The sequence below is a fragment of the Oncorhynchus masou genome, chromosome 28 (assembly GCF_036934945.1).
Source record: "Oncorhynchus masou masou isolate Uvic2021 chromosome 28, UVic_Omas_1.1, whole genome shotgun sequence".
NCBI lineage: Eukaryota > Metazoa > Chordata > Actinopteri > Salmoniformes > Salmonidae > Oncorhynchus > Oncorhynchus masou.
The window spans coordinates 74,654,078-74,679,425 of record NC_088239.1 but is presented as its reverse complement, the minus strand read 5'-3'; the positions used below and the strand labels follow the sequence as shown (position 1 = coordinate 74,679,425).

At 43.8% G+C, this 25,348-nt stretch overlaps 1 protein-coding gene across 1 annotated transcript; it reads right to left on the bottom strand.

Moving 5' to 3' along the window:
• On the bottom strand, nucleotides 1–24,860 carry pkn3 (protein kinase N3). The gene is given in 23 exon segments (XM_064943313.1): nucleotides 1–1,202; nucleotides 1,204–1,380; nucleotides 1,478–1,558; nucleotides 6,675–6,782; nucleotides 7,085–7,227; nucleotides 7,481–7,557; nucleotides 8,044–8,106; nucleotides 9,589–9,765; nucleotides 9,923–10,014; nucleotides 10,209–10,284; nucleotides 10,469–10,542; nucleotides 10,772–10,886; nucleotides 11,153–11,339; nucleotides 11,423–11,498; nucleotides 12,206–12,349; nucleotides 13,281–13,390; nucleotides 16,943–17,125; nucleotides 17,422–17,644; nucleotides 19,718–19,869; nucleotides 20,787–20,916; nucleotides 22,975–23,129; nucleotides 23,469–23,748; nucleotides 24,801–24,860. Coding segments are annotated over 23 exon segments (2,862 nt in total). The 5' UTR covers nucleotides 24,816–24,860; the 3' UTR covers nucleotides 1–1,178.
• Between the last annotated feature and the right edge of the window lie 488 nt (nucleotides 24,861–25,348).

The following is a 25,348-nucleotide window of genomic DNA, read 5'->3' as shown; positions in this document are numbered from 1 at the left end:
TCCAGTAGATATATTTATTAATTTACATTTCCTTCATGCATTGTAAAGAAAAACATACTTGTTTCATCTCTAGACACATCATCTTTTTCATTGTAATTCACAGCATATATATTTTAGTAATAAAGCATGTATATTCATATGAAATACAATATATAAATGGCAATATACTCATTACTGGAATGGAATGAAAATGACTCCCTAGGAATACTTAAACTATAATCCTTCCAAAAAGTTTACTTAGAATTACATTTTTTTTTTTTAGAAAGATACTTCAGAATGATGTCAGTTTCAACATGACATTCAATGGCCTAAACCAGCCCAAGATGGACCCATGGAATAGGTTGATTTCAAAGTAGCACAATACACTTTTTAAACAGCTTCAGGGACCGTTTCCTCCATTAACATAACATACACTAGCCTAGGAACGAATGGCGATTCAGTTTGGATTCCCAGGCTAAACATACAAACATCAGTCGCTACAATCAGTGTTAGATCCAAAACAGTAGTGGGTTTACAATAAATATATTTTTCTATCTTCATTTACAGCAAAGATTCTTACGAATGGAGTGTAGTGTTAGGAGGTGCAGGTCATGCATAACCTTCTAATTAGAACCAATTAAAAAACTCATTATTGCATTGGTGCAATGTTTGAAACAAAGTACTCTTGTTCAGTTTCACAAATGAATACAAAAGTGCAACAATATGGCCTATTGATTATTGTTGACATAGCACCAAAACAGTGGCAAGTCAAGTATTGATTTGGCAATATCAATGTCGAACCTAGTTGATATACTATCAATACGGAGTGGGAATCTCTTAAAGGAAAAAAGAAGAAGAAAAAAGACAAGTACAGTTGTAATAAAAGTCAATGTTGAACACCAACACAGAGACACTGACATACCAATCCAGATTTGAACAAGGCAGGCCGAGCTCCCAGTTCTGATTGGCTGTAGAGGTACAGGTGGAGTTCTCATCACCCACGGCGCATATGAACAGTAATGGACCTGAAGATAAGATGGAGACCCAAGAGGACATCACGATAGCCTGTGTCGTCAGTACTCATTCAGCCACAGGTAGCCGTTTGACACAATGAAGTAAAGGAAACATCTTCAGTGGAGCAGCAACCGTTTCGGCTTTCAGTCCGGTCTGTCCATCCGTCAGTGTATGTTTAAAAAAGGTCAGTGCAGAGAGGAAAAGTCAAAAATCGGCAAAGATCTCCTGTTGGTCTGCAGTGAGAAAGTAGGGTGTCTGTGGGGGGGTGAGGACTGGCTTGAGCTTTGTGAACTCCTCGTCAAAGTTACTGACGTCCCCCGGCGTCCTGATGCGCGGGAAGAACGGAGGAACCACTTTTTTGTGAAGCAAGGCCGCCCAGTCCACTCCCTGGGAACATCATACATCAAATGTACTATACCAAAATCTTGGCGATGCTCAACTGAAATTAAATTACACAAAAGCCCTAAATTAAGCTACTTTTTACCTGGAAGAACCTGTGTTTCTTGACCTCGTTGGCATCCGGCTCTCCTGATCCCAGCCTTCTCTCAGGGTTCTTTTGTAGAAGCTAAATCAAATCAAATTTTATTTGTCACATACACATGGTTAGCAGATGTTAATGCGAGTGTAGCGAAATGCTTGTGCTTCTAGTTCCGACAATGCAGTAATAACCAACAAGTAATCTAACTAACAATTCCTAAACTACTGTCTTATACACAGTGTAAGGGGATAAAGAATATGTACATAAGGATATATGAATGAGTGATGGTACAGAGCAGCATAGGCAAGATACAGTAGATGGTATCGAGTACAGTATATACATATGAGATGAGTATGTAAACAAAGTGGCATAGTTAAAGTGGCTAGTGATACATGTATTACATAAGGATGCAGTCGATGATATAGAGTACAGTATATACGTATGCATATGAGATGAATAATGTAGGGTAAGTAACATTATATAAGGTAGCATTGTTTAAAGTGGCTAGTGATACATTTACATCATTTCCCATCAATTCCCATTATTAAAGTGGCTGGAGTTGAGTCAGTGTCAGTGTGTTGGCAGCAGCCACTCAATGTTAGTGATGGCCTTGAGATTGAAAAACAGCTTCTGTCTCTCAGTCCCAGCTTTGATGCACCTGTACTGACCTCGCCTTCTGGATGATAGCGGGGTGAACAGGCAGTGGCTCGGGTGGTTGATGTCCTTGATGATCTTTATGGCCTTCCTGTAACATCGGGTGGTGTAGGTGTCCTGGAGGGCAGGTAGTTTGCCCCCGGTGATGCGTAGTGCAGACCTCACTACCCTCTGGAGAGCCTTACGGTTGAGGGCGGAGCAGTTGCCGTACCAGGCGGTGATACAGCCCGCCAGGATGCTCTCGATTGTGCATCTGTAGAAGTTTGTGAGTGCTTTTGGTGACAAGCCGAATTTCTTCAGCCTCCTGAGGTTGAAGAGGCGCTGCTGCGCCTTCTTCACGATGCTGTCTGTGTGAGTGGACCAATTCAGTTTGTCTGTGATGTGTATGCCGAGGAACTTAAAACTTGCTACTTTCTCCACTACTGTTCCATCGATGTGGATAGGAGGGTGTTCTCTCTGCTATTTCCTGAAGTCCACAATCATCTCCTTAGTTTTGTTGACGTTGAGTGTGAGGTTATTTTCCTGACACCACACTCCGAGGGCCCTCATCTCCTCCCTGTAGGCCGCCTCGTCGTTGTTGGTAATCAAGCCTACCACTGTTGTGTCGTCCGCAAACTTGATGATTGAGTTGGAGGCGTGCGTGGCCACGCAGTCGTGGGTGAACAGGGAGTACAGGAGAGGGCTCAGAACGCACCCTTGTGGGGCCCCGGTGTTGAGGATCAGCGGGGAGGAGATGTTGTTACCTACCCTCACCACCTGGGGGCGGCCCGTCAGGAAGTCCAGTACCCAGTTGCACAGGGCGGGGTCGAGACCCAGGGTCTCGAGCTTGATGACGAGCTTGGAGGGTACTATGGTGTTGAATGCCGAGCTGTAGTCGATGAACAGCATTCTCACATAGGTATTCCTCTTGTCCAGATGGGTTAGGGCAGTGTGCAGTGTGGTTGAGATTGCATCGTCGGTGGACCTATTTGGGCGGTAAGCAAATTGGAGTGGGTCTAGGGTGTCAGGTAGGGTGGAGGTGATATGGTCCTTGACTAGTCTCTCAAAGCACTTCATGACGACGGAAGTGAGTGCTACGGGGCGGTAGTCGTTTAGCTCAGTTACCTTAGCTTTCTTGGGAACAGGAACAATGGTGGCCCTCTTGAAGCATGTGGGAACAGCAGACTGGTATAGGGATTGATTGAATATGTCCGTAAACACACCAGCCAGCTGGTCTGCGCATGCTCTGAGGGCGCGGCTGGGGATGCCGTCTGGGCCTGCAGCCTTGCGAGGGTTAACACGTTTAAATGTTTTACTCACCTCGGCTGCAGTGAAGGAGAGACCGCATGTTTCCGTTGCAGGCCGTGTCAGTGGCACTGTATTGTCCTCAAAGCGGGCAAAAAAGTTATTTAGTCTGCCTGGGAGCAAGACATCCTGGTCCGTGACTGGGCTGGATTTCTTCCTGTAGTCCGTGATTGACTGTAGACCCTGCCACATGCCTCTTGTGTCTGAGCCGTTGAATTGGGATTCTACTTTGTCTCTGTACTGACGCTTAGCTTGTTTGATAGCCTTACGGAGGGAATAGCTGCACTGTTTGTATTCAGTCATGTTACCAGACACCTTGCCCTGATTGAAAGCAGTGGTTCGCGCTTTCAGTTTCACGCGAATGCTGCCATCCATCCATGGTTTCTGGTTAGGGAATGTTTTAATCGTTGCTATGGGAACGACATCTTCAACGCACGTTCTAGTGAACTCGCACACCGAATCAGCGTATTCGTCACTGTTGTTATCTGATGCAATACGAAACATGTCCCAGTCCACGTGATGGAAGCAGTCTTGGAGTGTGGAGTCAGCTTGGTCGGACCAGCGTTGGACAGACCTCAGCGTGGGAGCTTCTTTTTTAAAATTTTTGTCTGTAGGCAGGTATCAGCAAAATGGAGGGGTGGTCAGCTTTTCCGAAAGGGGGGCGGGGCAGGGCCTTATATGCGTCGCGGAAGTTAGAGTAACAGTGATCCAAGGTTTTTCCACCCCTGGTTGCGCAATCGATATGCTGATAAAATTTAGGGAGTCTTGTTTTCAGATTAGCCTTGTTAAAATCCCCATCGACAATGAATGCAGCCTCCCGATAAATGGTTTCCAGTTTGCAAAGAGTTAAATCATTTACATTACATTTAAGTCATTTAGCAGACGCTCTTATCCAGAGCGACTTACAAATTGGTGAATTCACCTTCTGACATCCAGTGGAACAGCCACTTTACAATAGTGCATCTAAATCATTAAGGGGGGGTGAGAAGGATTACTTAACCTATCCTAGGTATTCCTTGAAGAGGTGGGGTTTCAGGTGTCTCCGGAAGGTGGTGATTGACTCCGCTGTCCTGGCGTCGTGAGGGAGTTTGTTCCACCATTGGGGGGCCAGAGCAGCGAACAGTTTTGACTGGGCTGAGCGGGAATAAATAAAGTTCGTTCAGAGCCATCGATGTGTCTGCTTGGGGGGGGATATATACGGCTGTGATTATAATCAAAGAGAATTCTCTTGGTAGATAATGCGGTCTACATTTGATTGTGAGGAATTCTAAATAAGGTGAACAGAAGGATTTGAGTTCCTGTATGTTTCTTTCATCGCACCATGCATCGTTAGCCATAAGGCATACACCCCCACCCCTCTTCTTACCAGAAAGGTGTTTGTTTCTGTCGGCGGATGCGTGGAGAAACCCGTTGGCTGCACCGCTTCGGATAGCGTCTCTCCAGTGAGCCATGTTTCCGTGAAGCACAGAACGTTACAGTCTCTGATGTCCCTCTGGAATGCTACCCTTGCTCAGATTTCATCAACCTTGTTGTCAAGAGACTGGACATTGGCAAGAAGAATGCTAGGTCGTGGGGCACGATGTGCCCGTCTCCGTAGTCTGACCAGAAGACCGCCTCGTTTCCCTCTTTTTCGGAGTCGTTTTTTTGGGTCGCTGCATGCGATCCATTCCGTTGTCCTGTTTGTAAGGCAGAACACAGGATCCGCGTCGCGAAAAACATATTCTTGGTCGTACTGATGGTGAGTTGACGCTGATCTTATATACAGTAGTTCTTCTCGACTGTATGTAATGAAACCTAAGATGACCTGGGGTACTAATGTAAGAAATAACACGTAAAAAACAACAAAAAACTGCATAGTTTCCTAGGAACGCGAAGCGGCCATCTCTGTCGGCGCTGCAGCACAATAGGAAAGCCTGGCTCAGTCTATGCCCCCCCCACTATGTATCTTTGTATGTTTTTTTCCCACTCATAGTTTTCAATGTGTGTACTTGCAATGCAGTTTGTTGTTGATTCAGACAAAGTAATATGATTATTTTTTTATAGAAAAAGAGGTAACCTGTATCCAGACTAGAGGTCGACCGATTAATCGGAATGGCCGATTAATTAGGGCCGAATTCAAGTTTTCATAACAATCGGAATTTTTGGGCGCCATTTTTTATTTTTTTATACCTTTATTTAACTAGGCAAGTCAGTTAAGAACATATTCTTATTTTCAATGAAGGCCTAGGAATGGTGGGTTAACTGCCTTGTTCAGGGGCAGAACGACAGATTTTCACCTTGTCAGCTCAGGGGATCCAATCTTGCAGCCTTACAGTTAACTAGTCCAACGCAATAACGACCTGCCTCTCTCTCGTTGCACTCCACAAGGAGACTGCCTGTTACGCAAATGCAGTAACCAAGGTAAGTTGCTAGCTAGCATTAAACTTATCTTATAAAAAACAATAAATCATAATCACTAGATATTATCTAGCATGTCCTGCGTTGCATATAATCTGACTAAGCATACAAGCATCTAAGTATTTGACTGAGCGGTGGTAGGCAGAAGCAGGCGCGTAAACATTCATTCAAACAGCACTTTAGTGCGTTTTGCCAGCAGCTCTTCGTTGTGCGTCAAGCATTGCGCTGTTTATGACTTCATGCCTATCAACCATCGAGATGAGGCTTGTGTAACCGAAGTGAAATGGCTAACTAGTTAGCGCGCGCTAATTGTCATTGTGTTGCTGGTTCGAGCCCAGGGAGGAGAGGGACGGAAACTATACTGTTACACTGGCAATACTAAAGTGCCTATAAGAACATCCAATAGTCAAAGGTTAATGAAATACAAATGGTAGAGGGAAATAGTCCTATAATAACTACAACCTAAAACTTCTTACCTGGGAATATTGAAGACTCATGTTAAAAAGAACCACCAGCTTTCATGTGTTCTCATGTTCTGAGCAAGGAACTGAAACGTTAGCACATATTGCACTTTTACTTTCTTCTCCAACACTTTGTTTTTGCATTATTTAAACCAAATTGAACATGTTTCATTATTTACTTGAGGATAAATTGATTTTATTGGTGTATTATATTAAAATTAAAACAAGTGATCATTTAGTATTGTTGTAAATGTCATTACTAGAAAGAAAGAAATACAAAAATCGTCCGATTAATCGGTATCGGCTTTTTTGGTCTTCCAATAATCGGTATCTGCATTAAAATCATAATCGGTCGACCTCTAATCCAGACCTGTACAAGGCAGTATACTGAGTGATGGCCCACATACCTTCTGGGTGATGGAGACAGACTCTGGAGAGAGGAACCTGGGGTAGCGCACCTCATCATTCACTATGCTGTCAAACACCTCCTCCTCATCGTCACCAGGGAAGGGAGACTGCCACAGACGAGAGAGAGAGAGCAACAAAAGCCCAACCAACCTCACTCTTTAGCATCCGAAAACATCTTAAATTCTAGCAAGACCAATCATCAGAATAATACTTAATGGGATCCCAATATGATTGGACATTGTGAGCCAACTGACCAGAAACATCTAAACTCTATTTATTTCTCTGGACCAAACACGTAAATTCAACCAAGACCTCAAAATACTTTCTAGATTCACCATAGGAGTGGACCTGTGAGCCAACTGACCAGAAAGATCCTCTAGGTTCCATTATTAATCTCTATTTTACTGACCTCTCCCACCAGCATCTCGTAGATGAGGACACCCAGGCCCCACCAGTCCACACAGCGGGTATAGTTGTTGTCTGTCAGCACCTCAGGGGCTAGGAACTCTGGCGTGCCGCAGAACGTGGAGGTGCGGTCTCCATGACCCATACCTGCACACACACACGGCAGGGAAAGATAACATTTTAACGGGATTGGAGGGGTGTGCATCAAGACAGCAAGCTTGACGCTGTTGTCCCACTTTTAATAGTGAGGCGTTGCTTAGCCCAGGGCTAAAAGCAAATGACTGAACTAAAGTGCAACCTAAACCTAATATAACACTGACTGTTCATTTGATAAATCAAATGAGTGGGTGGGAGAGTGGGTGTCAAAGGGAATGCCATAACCATAATGTACCGTACATACCTTCCTTGCACAATCCAAAGTCTGCTATCCTGACATAGCCATCTGCGTCCATCAACAGGTTGTCTAGCTTCAGATCCCTGAGAGAGAAGAGAGAGATCAGTAACAGGTCGTTTAGCTTCAGATCCCTGAGAGAGATCAGTAACAAGTTGTTTAGCTTCAGATCCCTGAGAGAGATCAGTAACAAGTTGTTTAGCTTCAGATCCCTGAGAGAGATCAGTAACAGGTTGTTTAGCTTCAGATCCCTGAGAGAGATCAGTAACAGGTTGTTTAGCTTCAGATCCCTGAGAGAGAAGAGAGAGATCAGTAACAGGTCGTTTAGCTTCAGATCCCCGAGAGAGGAGGTGAGAAACATGACAGGATGAAATGGGACAAGAATCAAATTGAACCTGTATATAGCCTACTTACTTTGAGTTATTATTTCTAAGTGTGTTTTTGTTGTACTTGACTTAAATGTTTTATAGTACTATTGATAACTGCATTGTCGGGAAAGAATGACCCACAAGTAGCTTCTTCGGTGTGTGAAGGCGGAGGGCTGGAAAGCAGTGCTGAGAGAACTTACTCACCGGTAAACTATCTTGTTCTGGTGCAGAAACTCTAGTCCCAGCAGCACGCAGGAGGCATAGAACCTAAATAAGGCACACATATAATGGTGATTTTAGATACATCAACTCTAAAGCTCGTACTCATTACTGTACCCTTTGTATGAGAATTAGACTAGCCTGAATTATCTATTTGTAGTCACCGGTAGGTACAATTGAAGTTGGAAGTTTACATACACTTAGGTTGGAGTCATTAAAACTTGTTCTTCAACCACTCCACAGATTTCTTGTTAACAAACTATAGTTTTGGTAAGTCGGTTAGGATATCTACTTTGTTCATGACAAGTAATTTTTCCAACAATTGTTTACAATGGATTATTTCACTTTATCACAATTCCAGTGGGTCAGAAGTTTACATACAAAGTTGACTGTGCCTTTAAACAGCTTGGAAAATTCCAGAAAATGATGTCATGGCTTTAGAAGCTTCTGATAGGCTAATTGACCACATTTGAGTCAATTGGAGGTGTGGATGTAGTTCAAGGTCTATCTTCAAACTCAGTGCCTCTTTGCTTGACGTCATGGGAAAATCAAAAGAAATCAGCCAAGACCCCTGAATTTTTTTTTTAGACCACAAGTCTTTCATCCTTTGGAGCAATTCCCAAACGCCTGAAGGTACCACATTCATCTGTACAAACAATAGTACGCAAGTAGAAACACCATGGGACCACTCAGCAGTCATACCGCTCAGGAAGGGGACGCGTTCTGTCTCCTAGAGATGAAAGTACTTTGGTGCGAAAAGTGCGAATCAATCCCAGAACAGCAAAGGACCGTATGAAGATACTTTTGTACCTGTTTCCTCCAGTATCTATATCCACAGTAAAACGAGTCCTATATCGACATAACCTGAAAGGTCGCTCAGCAAGAAAGAAGCCAATGCTCAAAAACCGCCATAAAAAAAGCCAGACGACAGTTTGCAAATGCACATGGGGACGAAGATCGCAAGCCCGGACCTCAATCCCATAGAAAATTTGTGGGCAGAACTGAAAAAGCGTGTGCGAGCAAGGAGGCCTACAAATCTGACTCAGTTACACCAGCTCTGTCAGGAGGAATGGGACAAATTTCACCTAACTTATTGTGGGAAGCTTGTGGAAGGCTACAAAACATTTGACCCAAGTTAAACAATTTAAAGGCAATGCTAAAAATACTAATTGAGTGTATGCAAACTTTTAACCCACTGGAAATGTGATGAAAGAAATAAAAGCTGAACTAAATCATTCTCTCTACTATCATTCTGACATTTCACATTCTTAAAATAAAGTGGTGATCCTAACTGACCTAAGACAGGGAATTTTTACTTGGATTAAATGTCAGGAATTGTGAAAAACAGTTTAAATGTATTTGGCTAAGGTGTATGTAAACTTCCGACTTCAACTGTACATGTTCCTGTAGCAAATGTACACGACCCTTGCACTATTAGCATATTTTGTTGCCTTACAGTCTGGAATTGCAATGCTTCACACTTGGGTTGCTGTCATAATGGGGCCTGTGTGTGTGTTGCGTAAGGCTTACTGAGCCTGTCTCTCAGTGAAGATGCTGGTGTGTATGTGGGTCATGAGGTCTCCCCCGGGGGAGTAATCCATCACAAAGCACACGTGGTCCGCCGTCTGGAAACAGCCATGCAGATTCACCAGGAAGGGATGGTGGGAGGAGTTGATCGTCTCGAAGATCCTCTTCTCACACATTAGACTAAAATTACAGACGTGCACACAAAAGAACAAGCACAAAAAAAAAACAACATATATAATAATAATAGTATATTTTAGGTGGAACGCAACTGCTAGTCTTTCTGATCCGGTCCCCTCAACCTGTGGTATGTCTGAATCCACTCACTGTGCTCCCTCACCTGTCCACTTCATCACGCATCACGACGTCCCCTTTCTTCAAGGCTTTGATGGCATACAGTTTGCCTGACCTCTTGAACTCTGCCAGCAAGACCTTGGGGCAGTGGGAAGGATTTCGGTGCAACACAGTGAGAAGGTTGTGAACACCAAACAGAAGAAAACAGGGAAGAACTACTTGGACTTTTTGTTTTTCTTTGCAAAACGTTTTAATGAATACAACCCAGTGTAACTAAATAGAAAGTTCCATTCTTTAGGTATGAGGGCCTTGGGTTGTGAGTGTGACAGTACCTTTCCAAAGTGTCCTCGCCCCAGAACCGAGATGCAGTTGAAATCTTCCATTTGCATCCCACCATTCACTTCCCTACTGAACACAGACCAAACAAGAAGGGAACGTGAAAGAGGAGGAGGGGGGGGGGTTAGATAACTAGGTAACAAACATCACTTCCAGTCCTGACGGGGCTTAAAAAATAAGTAATAAGTAGTGGATTTGGGTTACTGCTGTGTGTGTGTGTGTGTGTAGGAGGTTATACTGAATGAGAGAGAGATACTTAGGAGTAGGCTGAGATACAGTCTTTGGCTTGGGCGTTGGCCTGTTATCCTCTGTTGAATGACCTTTGGAGGACTATGGGAAGGAAGGGAGAGAGAACAAAAATAACCTGAAGACAGATATTTGATACTCCAAAAAAACAAACATGAAAGTGTACGAGCCCCTAAATGCTGTAGAACTGCAACGTCACTGTGAAAGCGGAGACTTTGTAGTACTCCTGAAACAAAATATTTTTACAACTATTATATTAATATATTAACGCAATCTTAAAAATAAAAAGTAGTTTTTCCTGTTAGTCTCCTACCTGAGAGAGAGTGGTTTGCCACATGGATTCTGATGCGAGAGTTTTCCCCACATTGTTCTGCAGGGAATTGTTGGGGCGTTCCTCACTGAAGTCCAATTTCACCACAGCTGAATCTCTACAATGACAGAACTAGCCTTCAGAAAACATTTCCATTACTGTAATCAATACCAGTGTCACATGCACAAGTATAGTGAAATGCTTGACTTTCAAGCTGATCTCGGATCAGGCCCTCCCTGTCCATACTCCGGTCATTATGATCTTAAAGACAAAAGTGATCCTATACCAGCCCTCCTACTCAGACTATTTGTGAATGTGGGCCACAAAATCAATGTTACAGTTGGTCTTTCTTAAAAAGGGGCCTGGGTACACACTCCAACTTACCTTAGAGGGGGGGTGGACTTGGCCATCTTCTCCATGGAGGGGGGCGAGGTGATGGCCATGTCAGAGCCCACCAGTGGGGGGCTCATGGCCTGCAAGGAACCATTGCAGGGGGGCAGGACACTCATCATCAGACGCCCCCACGTGGCAAAGTTCATGTTCATCTGGGCCGCCCGCAGGAAATTCTTCCCTGAGAACGGGGTAAAGGCAGCTAAAGACAGTTTGATCGATTCCCCATGTCATGATATATTGAAAAATAACAGGAACATATACCTTTTTCTTTAGGGAATATGCGCTTCTGTCTCTGAAGTTTAGGATGCCACTCAATGACAGGGTTGATGAATGTCACCTACAATAAACAGTAAAACATAATGGTTAACTGAGGTTGTAGCATCAAAAAGAAACTGCAGTGGTCAATGTTGTGGTCAGGTAACATAATCTAGAAGAGATGGTGTTGATTTCATATCAAACATAATGCATATGGTGATTGTAACAATTATGCTATTGCAGCAGACGACCACACCGGGTTCCACTCCTATCAGCTAAAAACAAGAAGAAGCTGCTACATTTACATAAGTATTCAGACCCTTTACTCAGTACTTTGTTGAAGCACCTTTGGCAGCGATTACATCCTCGAGTCTTCTTGGGTATGACGCTACACGCTTGCTACACCTGTATTTGGGAAGTTTCTCCCATTCTTCTCTGCAGTTCCTCTCAAGCTCTGTCAGATTGGATGAGGAGCGTCACTGCACAGGTTCAAGTCTGGGCTCTGGCTGGGCCACTCAAGGACATTAAGAGACTTGTTCCAAAGCAATGCAGATGTAGAAGCATGGTGCTTATGGAAAAACTCCCTAGAAAAGGCAGGAACCTATGAAGAAACCTAGAGAGGAACCAGGGTCTAAGGGGTGGCCAGTCCTCTTCTGGCTGTGCCGGGTGGAGATTATAAGAGTACATGGCCATTAAGGCCAGAGATCGTGACATATTACTTATTGTGGCATATATAATATTGACTGTGACAATGTCTTATTGTGATTGTAAAATAAGGGTGTTTGTTACCTCAGCGAACAGCATGCCCTGGGGTTCCAGATAAAGACACATGCCGTGGCGCTGGTTGTCCAGGAAGTCCTCTAGACGTAGGAACTTGACCCCACACAGAGCCCTCCAGTCCCGCCAGTACACCCCAATCTCCAGCTCCCTGGACTGGAAACAGACTTTTAGTTAGTCATTTTTAGGGAAAGAAATGCAAATAGATTTGCAGGGAAAATGTTTACGGACTGCAACACCTCATCTTCCTCTACAAGAAATAACACTTAATCTTTAAAACGCCCCAGCCCGAGGCTTTCCGCAGCACAATCCAAAATATCAGTACAGCGCCACTCAGATGTGCCATTTTAAGACTCATAGTGGTCATCTATGAACATTTGAACATCTTGGCCATGTTCTGTTATAATCTCCACCCGGCACAGCCAGAAGAGAACTGGCCACCCCTCATAGCCTGGTTCCTCTCTAGTTTCTTCCTAGGTTCCGGGCTATCTAGGGTGTTTTTCCTAGCCCCCGTGCTTCTACACCTGCATTGCTTGCTGTTTGGGGTTTTAGGCTGGGTTTCTGTACAGCACTTTGACATCAGCTGATGTAAGAAGGGCTTTATAATTACATTTGATTGATTGATTGATAGGATGGGGACAAAGTAGCGTGTGCCCTTAAGCTAGGAGCTGAAAGTAGTCTTTGAGCTCAACCTTTGCCTCCAAAAGCCTGGCATGGGGCTATGGTTGAGATTAGTGGAAAGTGTTAAAGGATTAGCTGTGGGATTGCTCACTGCTATCCCAATAGCTGAGAGTTGTTAAAGCCAGCAGACTCTTGCTTTCAGCATCGATGAGACAAGAGTGCCATTGATAGATCAACTGTTTGGAAGTGGCGTACCGGTAACTTTGATTTTGAGATGTGTAGGGGACAACTGAAGGCTGGGGGTTCTCCCGATAATTATTCTTGCAATCTAAAGCCAATTTCCTGCATTTCTACACTATTTGACATGACTCATGGCACCAAGAGTGTTACTTTGAGAAAATACAGTTCCCATGCAAATGAATAGAATGTGTGAACTGCTCCTACGGGTGTTAAACAAAACACTGACCCGCTCCAGCTCGATGCTGAAGCTCTGGTCCCAGGCGTCCTTGCTCAGGGCTCTCCAGTGTGTCCGGCCCACCATCCTGTTGTCCACCTTCAGCACCGCAATTATCTCCGCTGTGGACAGCATACAGTGGGACAGATAGACAGTCAGTACACCTCCAGACACACACTAGCTGTCCCAATCAGATATCGACTGGGATACTAAATTACCACAGCCAAAGATACTGGGTTTAATGATCATATGCCTCTCATTCCAAAGAGAATAGAGCCATATCCTTAGCTACTTTTCAAGGTGAGGATTTCTGCTCCTTAGTACAGGCTATCTGCAGGTTCCATGAAGTTGAATGTAAGACTGACCTTTTTAAAGTGCCACTTGGAATGCAAATCAATACAAATGTTTAGGTCTGCATGCACCACACACCTGCTAATATTCCTCTCCTAAAGTGAGCCAATATTGGCAATAAGTAGTATTTCAGGGCTGGTTGTAACCTACAGAGCTCATATCAGGCAGGTGTGCTATTTTAGCAATTGGCATTCTCCTGTCACCTAATGAATGTAGTAGCATAGTTGCTAGGCTATAGATGGCTGAATCATGAGATTGCCCATCTGCATTGATTTAAGCTACCCATTAGCTAGATCACAAACTATGTTTTCAGAATTACCAATAATGTTATCAGCTTAGTATAACGATACTCAATACGATACCCCTGTGAAAAATTGTCTTCAAGTCAAATATACAGAACTGTTACTGTATAAAAGCTGTGGTCAACTCTTCATCTGGAGCGCTAGGACTGCTCAAACACACCCAAGTAAGCTTAACAAGGTCCCGATGAGAAGTTGATTTGTAGAATTTGGTGTGTTAGAGGGGCTGGAACAAAAGTCTACACACCCAGTAGTTCCCTTGGCAGGTACCATGCTAAAACTGACTGCAACCAAAAAGTATAATAAAACAATTCCCTCGTTCAGTGAATCAGGTATCAAAAGAAGCTACATTTGAAGTCAGAAGTTTACATACAAGTTTGAATACATACACTCCACAAATTTCTTCTTAACAAACTATATAGATTTGACAAATCTGTTAGGACATCTACTTTGTGCATGACAAGTCATTTTTCCAACAATTGTTTACAGACAGATTATTTCACTGTATCACAATTCCAGGGGGTCAGAAGTTTACATACACTAAGTTGACTGTGCCTTTAAACAGCTTGGAAAATTCCAGAAAATTATGTCATGGCTTTAGAAGCTTCTGATAGGCTAACTGACATAATTTGAGTCAAGTTGACTGTGGCCTACCTTCAAACTTTGCTTGACATCATGGGATAATCAAAAGAAATCAGCCAAGACCTCAGTAAAAAAAATGTGTAGACGTCCACAAGTCTGGTTCCTCCTTGGGAGCAATTTCCTAATGCCTGAAGGTACCACGTTCATATGTACAAACAATAGTACGCAAGTAGAAACACCATGGGACCACGCAGACGTCATACCGCTCAGGAAGGGGACGCGTTCTGTCTCCTAGAGCTTAACGTATTTTGGTGCGAAAAGTGCAAATCAATCCCAGAACAACAGCAAAGGACCTTGTGAAAATGCTGGAGGAAACAGATAAAGTATCTATCCACAGTAAAACGACTCCTATAATCAACATAACCTGAAAGGCCTCTCAGCAAGGAAGAAGCCACTGCTCCAAAGCCGCCATAAAAAAAGCCAGACTGCGGTTTGCAACTGCACATGGGGACCAAAGATCTTACTTTAAAAAATATATATTTTACAAATAAAACTGTTTTGCCATAATGACCATTGTTATGTTTTGAGGAAATAAGGGGAGGCTTGCAATCTGAAGAACACCACCCAACCATGAAGCATGTGGGTTGCAGCGTCGTGTGGGGGTGTTTTGCTGCAGGAGGGACTGGTGCACTTCACAAAATAGATGGCTTCATGAGGAGGGAAAATTATGTGGATCTATTGAAGCAACATCTCAAGACATCAGTCAGGAAGTTAAAGCTTGGTCGCAATTGGGTCTTCCATACTTCCAAGGTTGTGGCAAAATGGCTTGAGGACAACAAAGTCAAGGTATTGGAGTGGCCATCATAAAGCCCTGACCTCAAGCCCATAGAACATTTGTGGGCAGAACTGAAAAAGCGTGTGCGAGCAAGGAGGCCTAGAAACCTGACTCAGTTACACCAGCTCTGTCATGAGGAATGGGCCACAATTAACCCAACTTATTGTGGGAAGCTTGGGGGAGGCTACCCGAAACGTTTGACCCAGGTCAAACAATTTAAAGGCAATGCTACGAAATACTAATTGAGTGTATGTCAACTTCTGACCTACTGGGAATGTGATAGAAATAAAAGCTGAAATAAATCAATCAAATCAATCATTCTCTCTACTATTATTCTGACATTTCACATTCTTAAAATAAAGTGGTGATCCTAAATGACCCAAGACAGGGAATTTTTACTAGGATTAAATGTCAGGAATTGTGAAAAACTGAGTTTAAATGTATTTGGCTTAGGTGTATGTAAACGTCCGACTTCAACTGTAGCTATTTAATCCAACATGTTCAGGGACTGCATGATGGCTATTTTGATGCGCAATATGTCAAAATAAGATTCAGAATTATCAAGATATATTTTTGGGCTCTTTAGAGATGAATTTGCTTGCATGTTTTTGGTGCATATTGGCCTAGGCTAATCTACCACCTGAGGAAGTAGGAACTCAAAACATTAGCTACATTGTTAACTCTAAATATGATATTTTTGCTAGATAGCATGCAATTGATCAAACAGTAAATGTAATGTACTACAAAAACTTTTTGGGTAGACCTATATAGGCTACTTGATGTATTATCCACAAATGGCACACTCAGTATCATCCCAATTACATAACCAGTAAAGTGGTATCATTTCCTCTATATGAACCTATTTTTTTTTTACACAATAGTAGTTTTAAAAACAGTCTTCCCCGTAATTACATTTGAAATGTTGCTCAACTGTCAGTATGCATCTTTCCTTTCACTTCATGTGTAAAGGGGGGAGAAGGAGTGAGCACCAGCAGCAAAACAGGGACAGGACAGATACTTTCATTGCAGGAAGCAGGTTAATTAATGCACATTAATGTTGACCAAAGAATGGTTTTAGAACCAAAAAATCTGCAGGAACGTTGTGTAGCCCAATCACTGACATAAGCAAAATTGCTTCGGTAAGAGGAGGGAAAAGTCATTGGTCATTTTTTGTTTATCATCCCAGCTCTAGTTTGTCTATAAAATTGTACATGCCACCTCGCGCTTTCCTCTGGCAACAGCCTGACTCACACACACATGTACACACACACACACACACACACACAGGTGGTTGGATAGCTCTCTAACATCTTGAAAGTATTATTTGAGGTTTTTCACTGTGGAAGAATTAAGCAGCGGCACTATAACGGGAACACAGTAGTCATCTCTGTCGCAGATTCTGAGAACCTTTAAAAACTCTAAGACATTTTAGAACTTAAGGCTTTTAAATCAGATAAAAGACTACGACTCAAGTACCTGTGGACACCCTGCTAGTAAGTAAATGACCACTCCTTGTTCCTGAACGATATAAAAATACGAAACATTTGCATGTTTTCCATGACTTAATTCAAATGTAAAACATTTGCATAGGACTAGTGTCGACTCACTGGAGAGCTCATCGGTCTTGGTGATTTTGCCATTGGTGCTGCGTCCGGAGAGACCGGCCCTCATCTTCAGAGACTTTGCTTCGGAGGGGCTGCCGGGGGTGGAGGTGATGCAGGCCATGCGGCACCGACCTGGCACTGACTCCTGCAGGTCCTGGCAGCCCATCAGACGCACCTCCAACCGACCTGGAGAGCGACGAGACAACATACAGGGAACATTAGTTCAGGCTTACTGCCCTGAGAAGGCAATTCAAACTCCATGTCCTTGGCAGAACTTTATACAAGGGCATATACACATTTTGTAACAGTCTTTTCATGCGAGTAATTTCCTTCAGGGTGACATCAATATACTATACGATAAAATATTTTTAAAAACTTACAAAAATAACACAATGAGACCAAAAAGTACCACACACACACATATTAGAAATAGTTAACTAAATCAAGCCGCTATAGCATAGAGTAACAACGCTGTCTGTTACCTGTGAGAGTGGCAGGTTTGAAGAAGGAGGATGACGAACAGGAAGAGGTGGAGTTGAGGCGCTCCAGCTGCAGACCCAGGGAGGGCGAGGAGGCACCCAGTGTGAGCTCCTCCTTGATAACAGACAGTTTGGGGTGGTCCCCGGGCAGCTCGGCTAGACGGCGCTCCAGAGACAGACGCAGCAGGTCCAGCTTCTGGCTCGACTCCTGCAACCTTGTCTGGGCCTGGGGGACACATATACAGTCAGATACTTGAGAAGCACACTTTTAGATTTTCCTTGTAACACACCAGGTACACATAACTAATGTTTCCAGCCAGGAAAACATTAACCGGAATCCTTAACGGTTTAACTGCCACGTCCTTTTTTCAATATTACAACAAAGAAGTTACTGCAAACAAATAACTATTTTTTCCCCCTCAGACATCATTGCATAGAACGGCAACATAATAAAAAAATACTGTAGTTATTTTTTTTTTTACCTTGATGCACAACGCTCCCCACTTCTGCTTCGTCAAAAACACTAAAACAATAACAATGTCTGTGGGACGGACAGTTGTGCCGTTTCCCCCTACTGCAGATTCCATCTTTAAGCTGCAACCCAAAAGGAATCAGACCTGTACAGTGCCTTGCGAAGGTATTCGGCCCCCTTGAACTTTGCGACCTTTTGCCACATTTCAGGCTTCAAACATAAAGATATAAAACTGTATTTTTTTGTGAAGAATCAACAACAAGTGGGACACAATCATGAAGTGGAACGACATTTATTGGATATTTCAAACTTTTTTAACAAATCAAAAACTGAAAAATTGGGTGTGCAAAATTATTCAGCCCCTTTACTTTCAGTGCAGCAAACTCTCCAGAAGTTCAGTGAGGATCTCTGAATGATCCAATGTTGACCTAAATGACTAATGATGATAAATACAATCCACCTGTGTGTAATCAAGTCTCCGTATAAATGCACCTGCACTGTGATAGTCTCAGAGGTCCGTTAAAAGCGCAGAGAGCATCATGAAGAACAAGGAACACACCAGGCAGGTCCGAGATACTGTTGTGAAGAAGTTTAAAGACGGATTTGGATACAAAAAGATTTCCCAAGCTTTAAACATCCCAAGGAGCACTGTGCAAGCGATAATATTGAAATGGAAGGAGTATCAGACCACTGCAAATCTACCAAGACCTGGCCGTCCCTCTAAACTTTCAGCTCATACAAGGAGAAAACTGGTCAGAGATGCAGCCAAGATGCCCATGATCACTCTGGATGAACTGCAGAGATCTACAGCTGAGGTGGGAGACTCTGTCCATAGGACAACAATCAGTCGTATATTGCACAAATCTGGCCTTTATGGAAGAGTGGCAAGAAGAAAGCCATTTCTTAAAGATATCCATAAAAAGTGTCGTTTAAAGTTTGCCACAAGCCACCTGGGAGACACACCAAACATGTGGAAGAAGGTGCTCTGGTCAGATGAAACCAAAATTGAACTTTTTGGCAACAATGCAAAACGTTATGTTTGGCGTAAAAGCAACACAGCTCATCACCCTGAACACACCATACCCACTGTCAAACATGGTGGTGGCAGCATCATGGTTTGGGCCTGCTTTTCTTCAGCAGGGACAGGGAAGATGGTTAAAATTGATGGAAAGATGGATGGAGCCAAATACAGGACCATTCTGGAAGAAAACCTGATGGAGTCTGCAAAAGACCTGAGACTGGGACGGAGATTTGTCTTCCAACAAGACAATGATCCAAAACATAAAGCAAAATCTACAATGGAATGGTTCAAAAATAAACATATCCAGGTGTTAGAATGGCCCAGTCAAAGTCCAGACCTGAATCCAATCGAGAATCTGTGGAAAGAACTGAAAACTGCTATTCACAAATGCTCTCCATCCAACCTCACTGAGCTCGAGCTGTTTTGCAAGGAGGAATGGGAAAAAATTTCAGTCTCTCGATGTGCAAAACTGATAGAGACATACCCCAAGCGACTTACAACTGTAATCGCAGCAAAAGGTGGCGCTACAAAGTATTAACTTAAGGGGGCTGAATAATTTTGCACGCCCAATTTTTCAGTTTTTGATTTGTTAAAAAAGTTTGAAATATCCAATAAATGTCGTTCCACTTCATGATTGTGTCCCACTTGTTGTTGATTCTTCACAAAAAAATACAGTTTTATGTCTTTATGTTTGAAGCCTGAAATGTGGCAAAAGGTCGCAAAATGAAGGGGGCCGAATACTTTCGCAAGGCACTGTATTTACCAGATTTCCTCTAAAGACCTCAGCTATATCCTGGTGCACCTACCTCTGCCAGTGCGCGGCGGTCCTGCACCTTGCGCCCGCCCAGGTGCTTGACCACATTCTTGGCCCCCTCTGCCACGGCAGCCTCGATCTTCAGGTGATGCCGTAGCTCAGCCACCCGCAGCTCGAGAGGACTGATAGTCTCAGAGGGACGGCCTGCAAGGAGGGAGGAGGAATGGGCGAGCATTTATTCACCAATGGACAAACAATCAAAAGAACGGCACTGGAAAAAACACCAAATGTACAGTAACACATACACTACATGACAAAAGTATGTGGAAACCTGCTCGAACATCTCATCCCAAAATCATGGCCTATAATATGGAGTTGGTCCCCCCTTTGCTGCCATAACAGCCTTGGAAAACATTCCACTAAATGTTGAAACATTGCTTCCATTCAGCCACAACAGCATTAGAGAAGTCGGGTACTGATGTTGAGCGATTAGGCCTGGCTCACAGTCGGCGTTCCAATTCATTCCAAAGTTGTTCGGTAGGATTGGTTTTAGGGCTCTGTGTATACCAGTCAAGTTCTTCCACACAGATCTCGACAAACCATTTCTGTATGGACCTCGCTTTGTGCACGTGGGCATTGTCATGCTGAAACAGGAAAGGGCCTTTCCCAAACTGTTGCCACAAAGTTGAAAGTCATTGCTGTAGAGTTAAGATATCCCTTCACTGGAACTAAGGGGCCTAGACCAAACCATGAAAAACAGCCCCAGACCATTATTCCTCCTCCACCAAACTTTACAGTCGGCACTATGCAGTCGGCAGGTAGCGTTCTCCTGGCAGCCGCCAAACCCAGATTTGTCCATCGGACTGCCAGATAGTAAAGTGTGGTTCATCACTCCAGAGAATGCTTTTCCACTGCTCCAGAGTCCCATGGCGGCGAGCTTTACACCACTCCAGCTGACACTTGGCATTGCGCATGGTGAACTTAGGCTTGTGGTCAGCAACAGGTGTAGCTGAAATAGCCGATTTGAAGGGGTAATTACATACACTACATGGCCAAAAGTATAACCAAGACATGGCAAAGGACAAACAACCTGTGTGTGTGTGTGTATATATATATCTCACCGTCTGTCTCTGTGGCTTCCCGCTCCCCCTCTCTAGCTTGGGTGACTTTGACAATCTGCATGCGGAGCAGCTCAATCTTGGTGCGGCTGTCCTGAAGCATCTGCTGGGCCATGGACAGCATCTTACGGTCCTTGGGAGGGGAGACCACACAAAAAAGTATCCAATTAGTGCACAAGTCAGCCATGTCCTGTACCTCACTTGTCCATGATACAGCAGCCCTTAACAGCATTGGCCACTTACAGCAGTCTTAGTGCCCTTGTTCATTGACATGCATGGTGCTATTTTTTATTTAACTAGGCAAGTCAGTTAAGAACAAATTCTTATTTACAATGTCGGCCTATGAACAGTGGGTTAACTGCCTTGTTCAGGGGCAGAATGGCAGATTTTTACCATGTCCGCTCGGGGATTTGATCCAGCAACCTTTCAGTTACTGGCCCAACGCTCTAACCACTAGGACACCTGCCGCCCCGTAGTAGCCAACACCCATCTCAACTAACACGCCTTCCCTCAAAGTCCACGACAGCATGATGAATGGGGCCCTCGAGAACTCTGCCTTGCAAAGTCTTAATTGACAGCTCAGCCAACCCTTTACAAGCAGCACCATTCCTCTGATGGGAACACTCTCGGGAGGAGTCCCCATAGAATTTCCCAAGTAAAAGCAAGGTGGTGTAACCTAGCCAATCCTTTCATTCTCATGAATGGAGAAGATGGGGAAGGGAAGCAGTGTAGTTACCGCTTGGGTCAGATGCTGCGTTAGCAACAAACCAATCTAAATTGCAATTCAAGGCAGGAAAGTGTGACAGGTGATCAACCTACTAATAAAGAAGAGGATGCTTGTGAAAGTGAGGTGCTCTCTGCAGCACCACAGTTGTTAGTATGCAGATTTACTCACTGTTACAGTAAATCGGGCATACCTTACTCATTTTAGGAACTCATGCTGCAAACGTTAGAAATGAGCCCTCAGGTGTTTTACTGCTTGGCTGGAACAAAAGCCTGCACCCACACAAGCCAACTTTTCATTTTTCATTAGTAGCACATTTTTGCTAGAATTTCTCCCTTTACAAAAGTCCTCATTTATGAATATCCTCAAGACCCTATGGCCCTAAAACCCTTAATGTGAGGATTACAGCTGGTAATTGGTTATGGCAAGTGTTAGATTTTTAATCACATTCGTACAGAGTTTCACAAGCCGCTCTCTGGCCTCACCTTGAAATGCAAAGAGGTGTAATGGGTTCACATTCAAAAAGATGTTGCATAAAGCTTACTTCATTATTCAATGTTTTTAATTGTTTCCACTGAATCAGGGATCGTGTACAGACGTTTTGGCTTTATAGCCTTCAGTGTGTGTAGGTACAATTTCCTCTAATTCATAACAGCATTTGTAAAGAATATGCGATATGTTACACACCCCCCCCCCCCTCCCTTATGTCAGGGTGTCCTTCCTGGGCTGCTCATTTACAGAGAGCTTATCCACTCTTCACTGGCTAGCGACACAGACCACCATACTCAGTCCATCTGTCCCCTTCACTCACTCTTAACACTTAAGACACCCAGCTTCTCAGAACAGCAGCATGATGAGATCATCCTCCTTCAGTCAACTTCATCCCTCCTTATTGCTTTTCTCCCTCTGGAAACAGACTTCTGTCCAAAGGAGAAGTTTAACTCTGTGCTTGGAAGGACCCTGGCTGACTATACCCTACAACTACAATGGCTGGCATAGAGTCACATGGTCTGCTGCTGTTGCAATGCTGGGGGGAGAGAAGTCCACACATACACACCCTTCTTCTGAGCCGACTGGGTTTATGTTTGTGTGAGCATATCTCGAAGTTTGAGTAACTGTGTGTGTGAGTGAAAGTAAGCGACTGTGTGTGTGAGAGTGTGAGTGACTGTGAGAGAGAGTGACTGTGTGAGAAAGAGCGAGAGAGGTGTGCCTGAGTTCTTGAGTGTGTGAGTATGTGCATGGTGGGAACTCCATACACAAGCAAAGTCTGAAACGCACAGAGCAGTGGAGGCATAAATCACTAGCTGCCAGTGCAGAGTTCAACAGTGTGCCGACTGAACATTCAAAATTACAAAACAAATGGGAGTCGTGTCTAACATACAAGCCACTACATTAGACAGCACCTTACTGGCATGTGTTACATGGAAAGCTCATTTGACAGACATTTACACTATGCATATGCCAAACCTTGACAGAGCTGCTGACGTAAGTCTGGATGATGTTCTCGGCCCCCTGCTTCACCTTGGTCTCCATGGTGAGCTGTTTCTTCAGGGCACAGATGCGCCCGGCAAGCGGGGATGTTACCTCCTCCCAGCGACATGGGTCAGGCGACGTGCTGCCATCTGCTTTGACAGAGACACAAGCAGTGAGTGACAGGACAGAAAGTTTGGGATACAGTTGCTGAAAAAGCCTATACAGTGAACAATTAGTCTTAGCCTATTCCTTGCAACAAAAAAATACAATTACTTGCTCCTACTGCTAATAGTATCTGTTTTATTGAGCATAATTTGCAGATTGAGCATAATTTGTCAAAAGTTAATATTGTCATGATGATCATCATAATCATGATTATTACTAGCCTGTATGTGTTATAAAGCTAACTCCCATGTCTATGGTCATTGTCAACCATAGAAGTCAGCTTCACAGAAAACCCCAGATCTGAGAACAGTCATGATTATTACCTGTGGGGCTGTCCTTCTGGGGCTTGGGGGTGATGGCACGGGTGTTGAGCTCCTGCAGCTCCCAGTGCAGTTGCTCCAGCTTGCGGCTCGATGCCCTCAGCTGGCCCTCCACTTCGGCGGCGCTCTTACGGTTAGTAACAGCCCGCCGCAGCCTCTCGGCCGCCTCCTTGATCTTCAGCTCCCTCTGGATCTCCTGCCTCAGCAGGGTGCGTGCGTCTTCCAGCCGCTGCTGGAACTCCGGGTCCAGGATGTCCCCGTCCAACCGGCCCGCAGGCAGGTGCTTTGGGAGGGATGGAACTTTTGATGAATGGAATGTGGCAAGTTGGTAACGGTTTATGTAAGAACAAATTGCAACAACCGGGACAGTATATGGCAATGTGTTGTGTTTGGACAGAAACTGGTGCCACATGCAATCAGAACATTTGTAGACGAAAGCTCTATAGAAGAACAACCCTCCCTGCCGAAAGGCTAAAGGGAAACACTGAATCATCTGACACACCCTGACATCCCAGGCCAAACCAGAATTAATACTGTAACTACTCATTTATGCTTTTTAGCACTGGATATTTCAAGAAAGGTACATTGTAGTTGGTGATGGAGCAGTGTTATGGCTTGAGAAGTAGAGAACCGAGAGTAGATATAACTCTCCAGCATGTCTGCCAATGGAATTGATGGCAGGTTACAAGTGGAAAATCCCCTATCTGACTGTCAACAGTAACACGAACCTTTGAAACAAACAGGTTGATATAGTTTGCTAGCTACTTTGATATTTCCCAGGCTGCATTGTTGAATTATGAAAAGGTAATTAATGAAAGCTAAGTAAAGTGGGGAAACCAGTTTAACCAGAAACCCTTCATTGTCTGGTGCTATTCACAAGGATTTTTCACGAGACAGTGGTAGAAACACATCTTGATGAGAGAGAAACTATTGTACATAGTAAATTGACGTCAGCTTGCTAGCAAGCTAGCCAACTGCTCAGCAAACCGATAAGAAAAGTTGTGAAGTTAGTTACCCATTGCTTCTTTCTACTAGCTGAATAACAGTTCGATAAAAGGCGACAATTAGGCTAAATAAAACAATCTGTGCTTACCTGTAGTGTTAAACCTGCCATGTCAGACTCAAAATGTCAGAAACGCGATTATTGATTTCAAACTGGGAGGGTTGTGAAAATAGCCATACACTGACCACAGGTCAAGTCAGCGTCTCGTCAAGTTTCGCTCGAAAGAAACACAATTGAACAACTTTATAACCAGTTAAAATACCACGACCGACAACTAAAAGTTGTAAAAGTTACAAAAAGTGACCAAGGCACAGTAAAGCGTTCGCACGTACCAGTTCCTCATCCATTGAATAGAATTGGTGGCAAAAGTAAACGGTCTGGACTTCCTGGCATTACACACGGCTGATGGTTTGAATAAACATCGACTCCTCCCCCTTCCAAAATGTCGATTGGCTGAATGTCCTGTCAACCAAAGTACAACCACAATAATGTCCAATCAGATCGTCTCCCGTGCTATTTTGGATCATCCTTTTTGTGCACCTGCCAAGGTAACTATTTCTCTGAAAACAAGTTATATTTACGTCATAACAGATTTTCATTTATCAAAATAGCCCAAATGTGCTAGAAAAATGCAGGATTGTTTTCAATCAATAAGTACTAAACTACTGGCACTGACAACTTGGATGGAAAATTACTTAGGATGGTATGGTAATATAGTCCGCTACCATACCATCCTAAGTAATTTTCCATCCAAGTTGTCTAAGCCGCCTCCAACGTTGTTTTAGAGAATTTGTCAGTATGTCCAACATCGTGTGTATGGTGTCGTGTTGGCAAGCGGTTTGCTGATGTCAACATAGTGAACAGAGTGCCCCATGGTGGC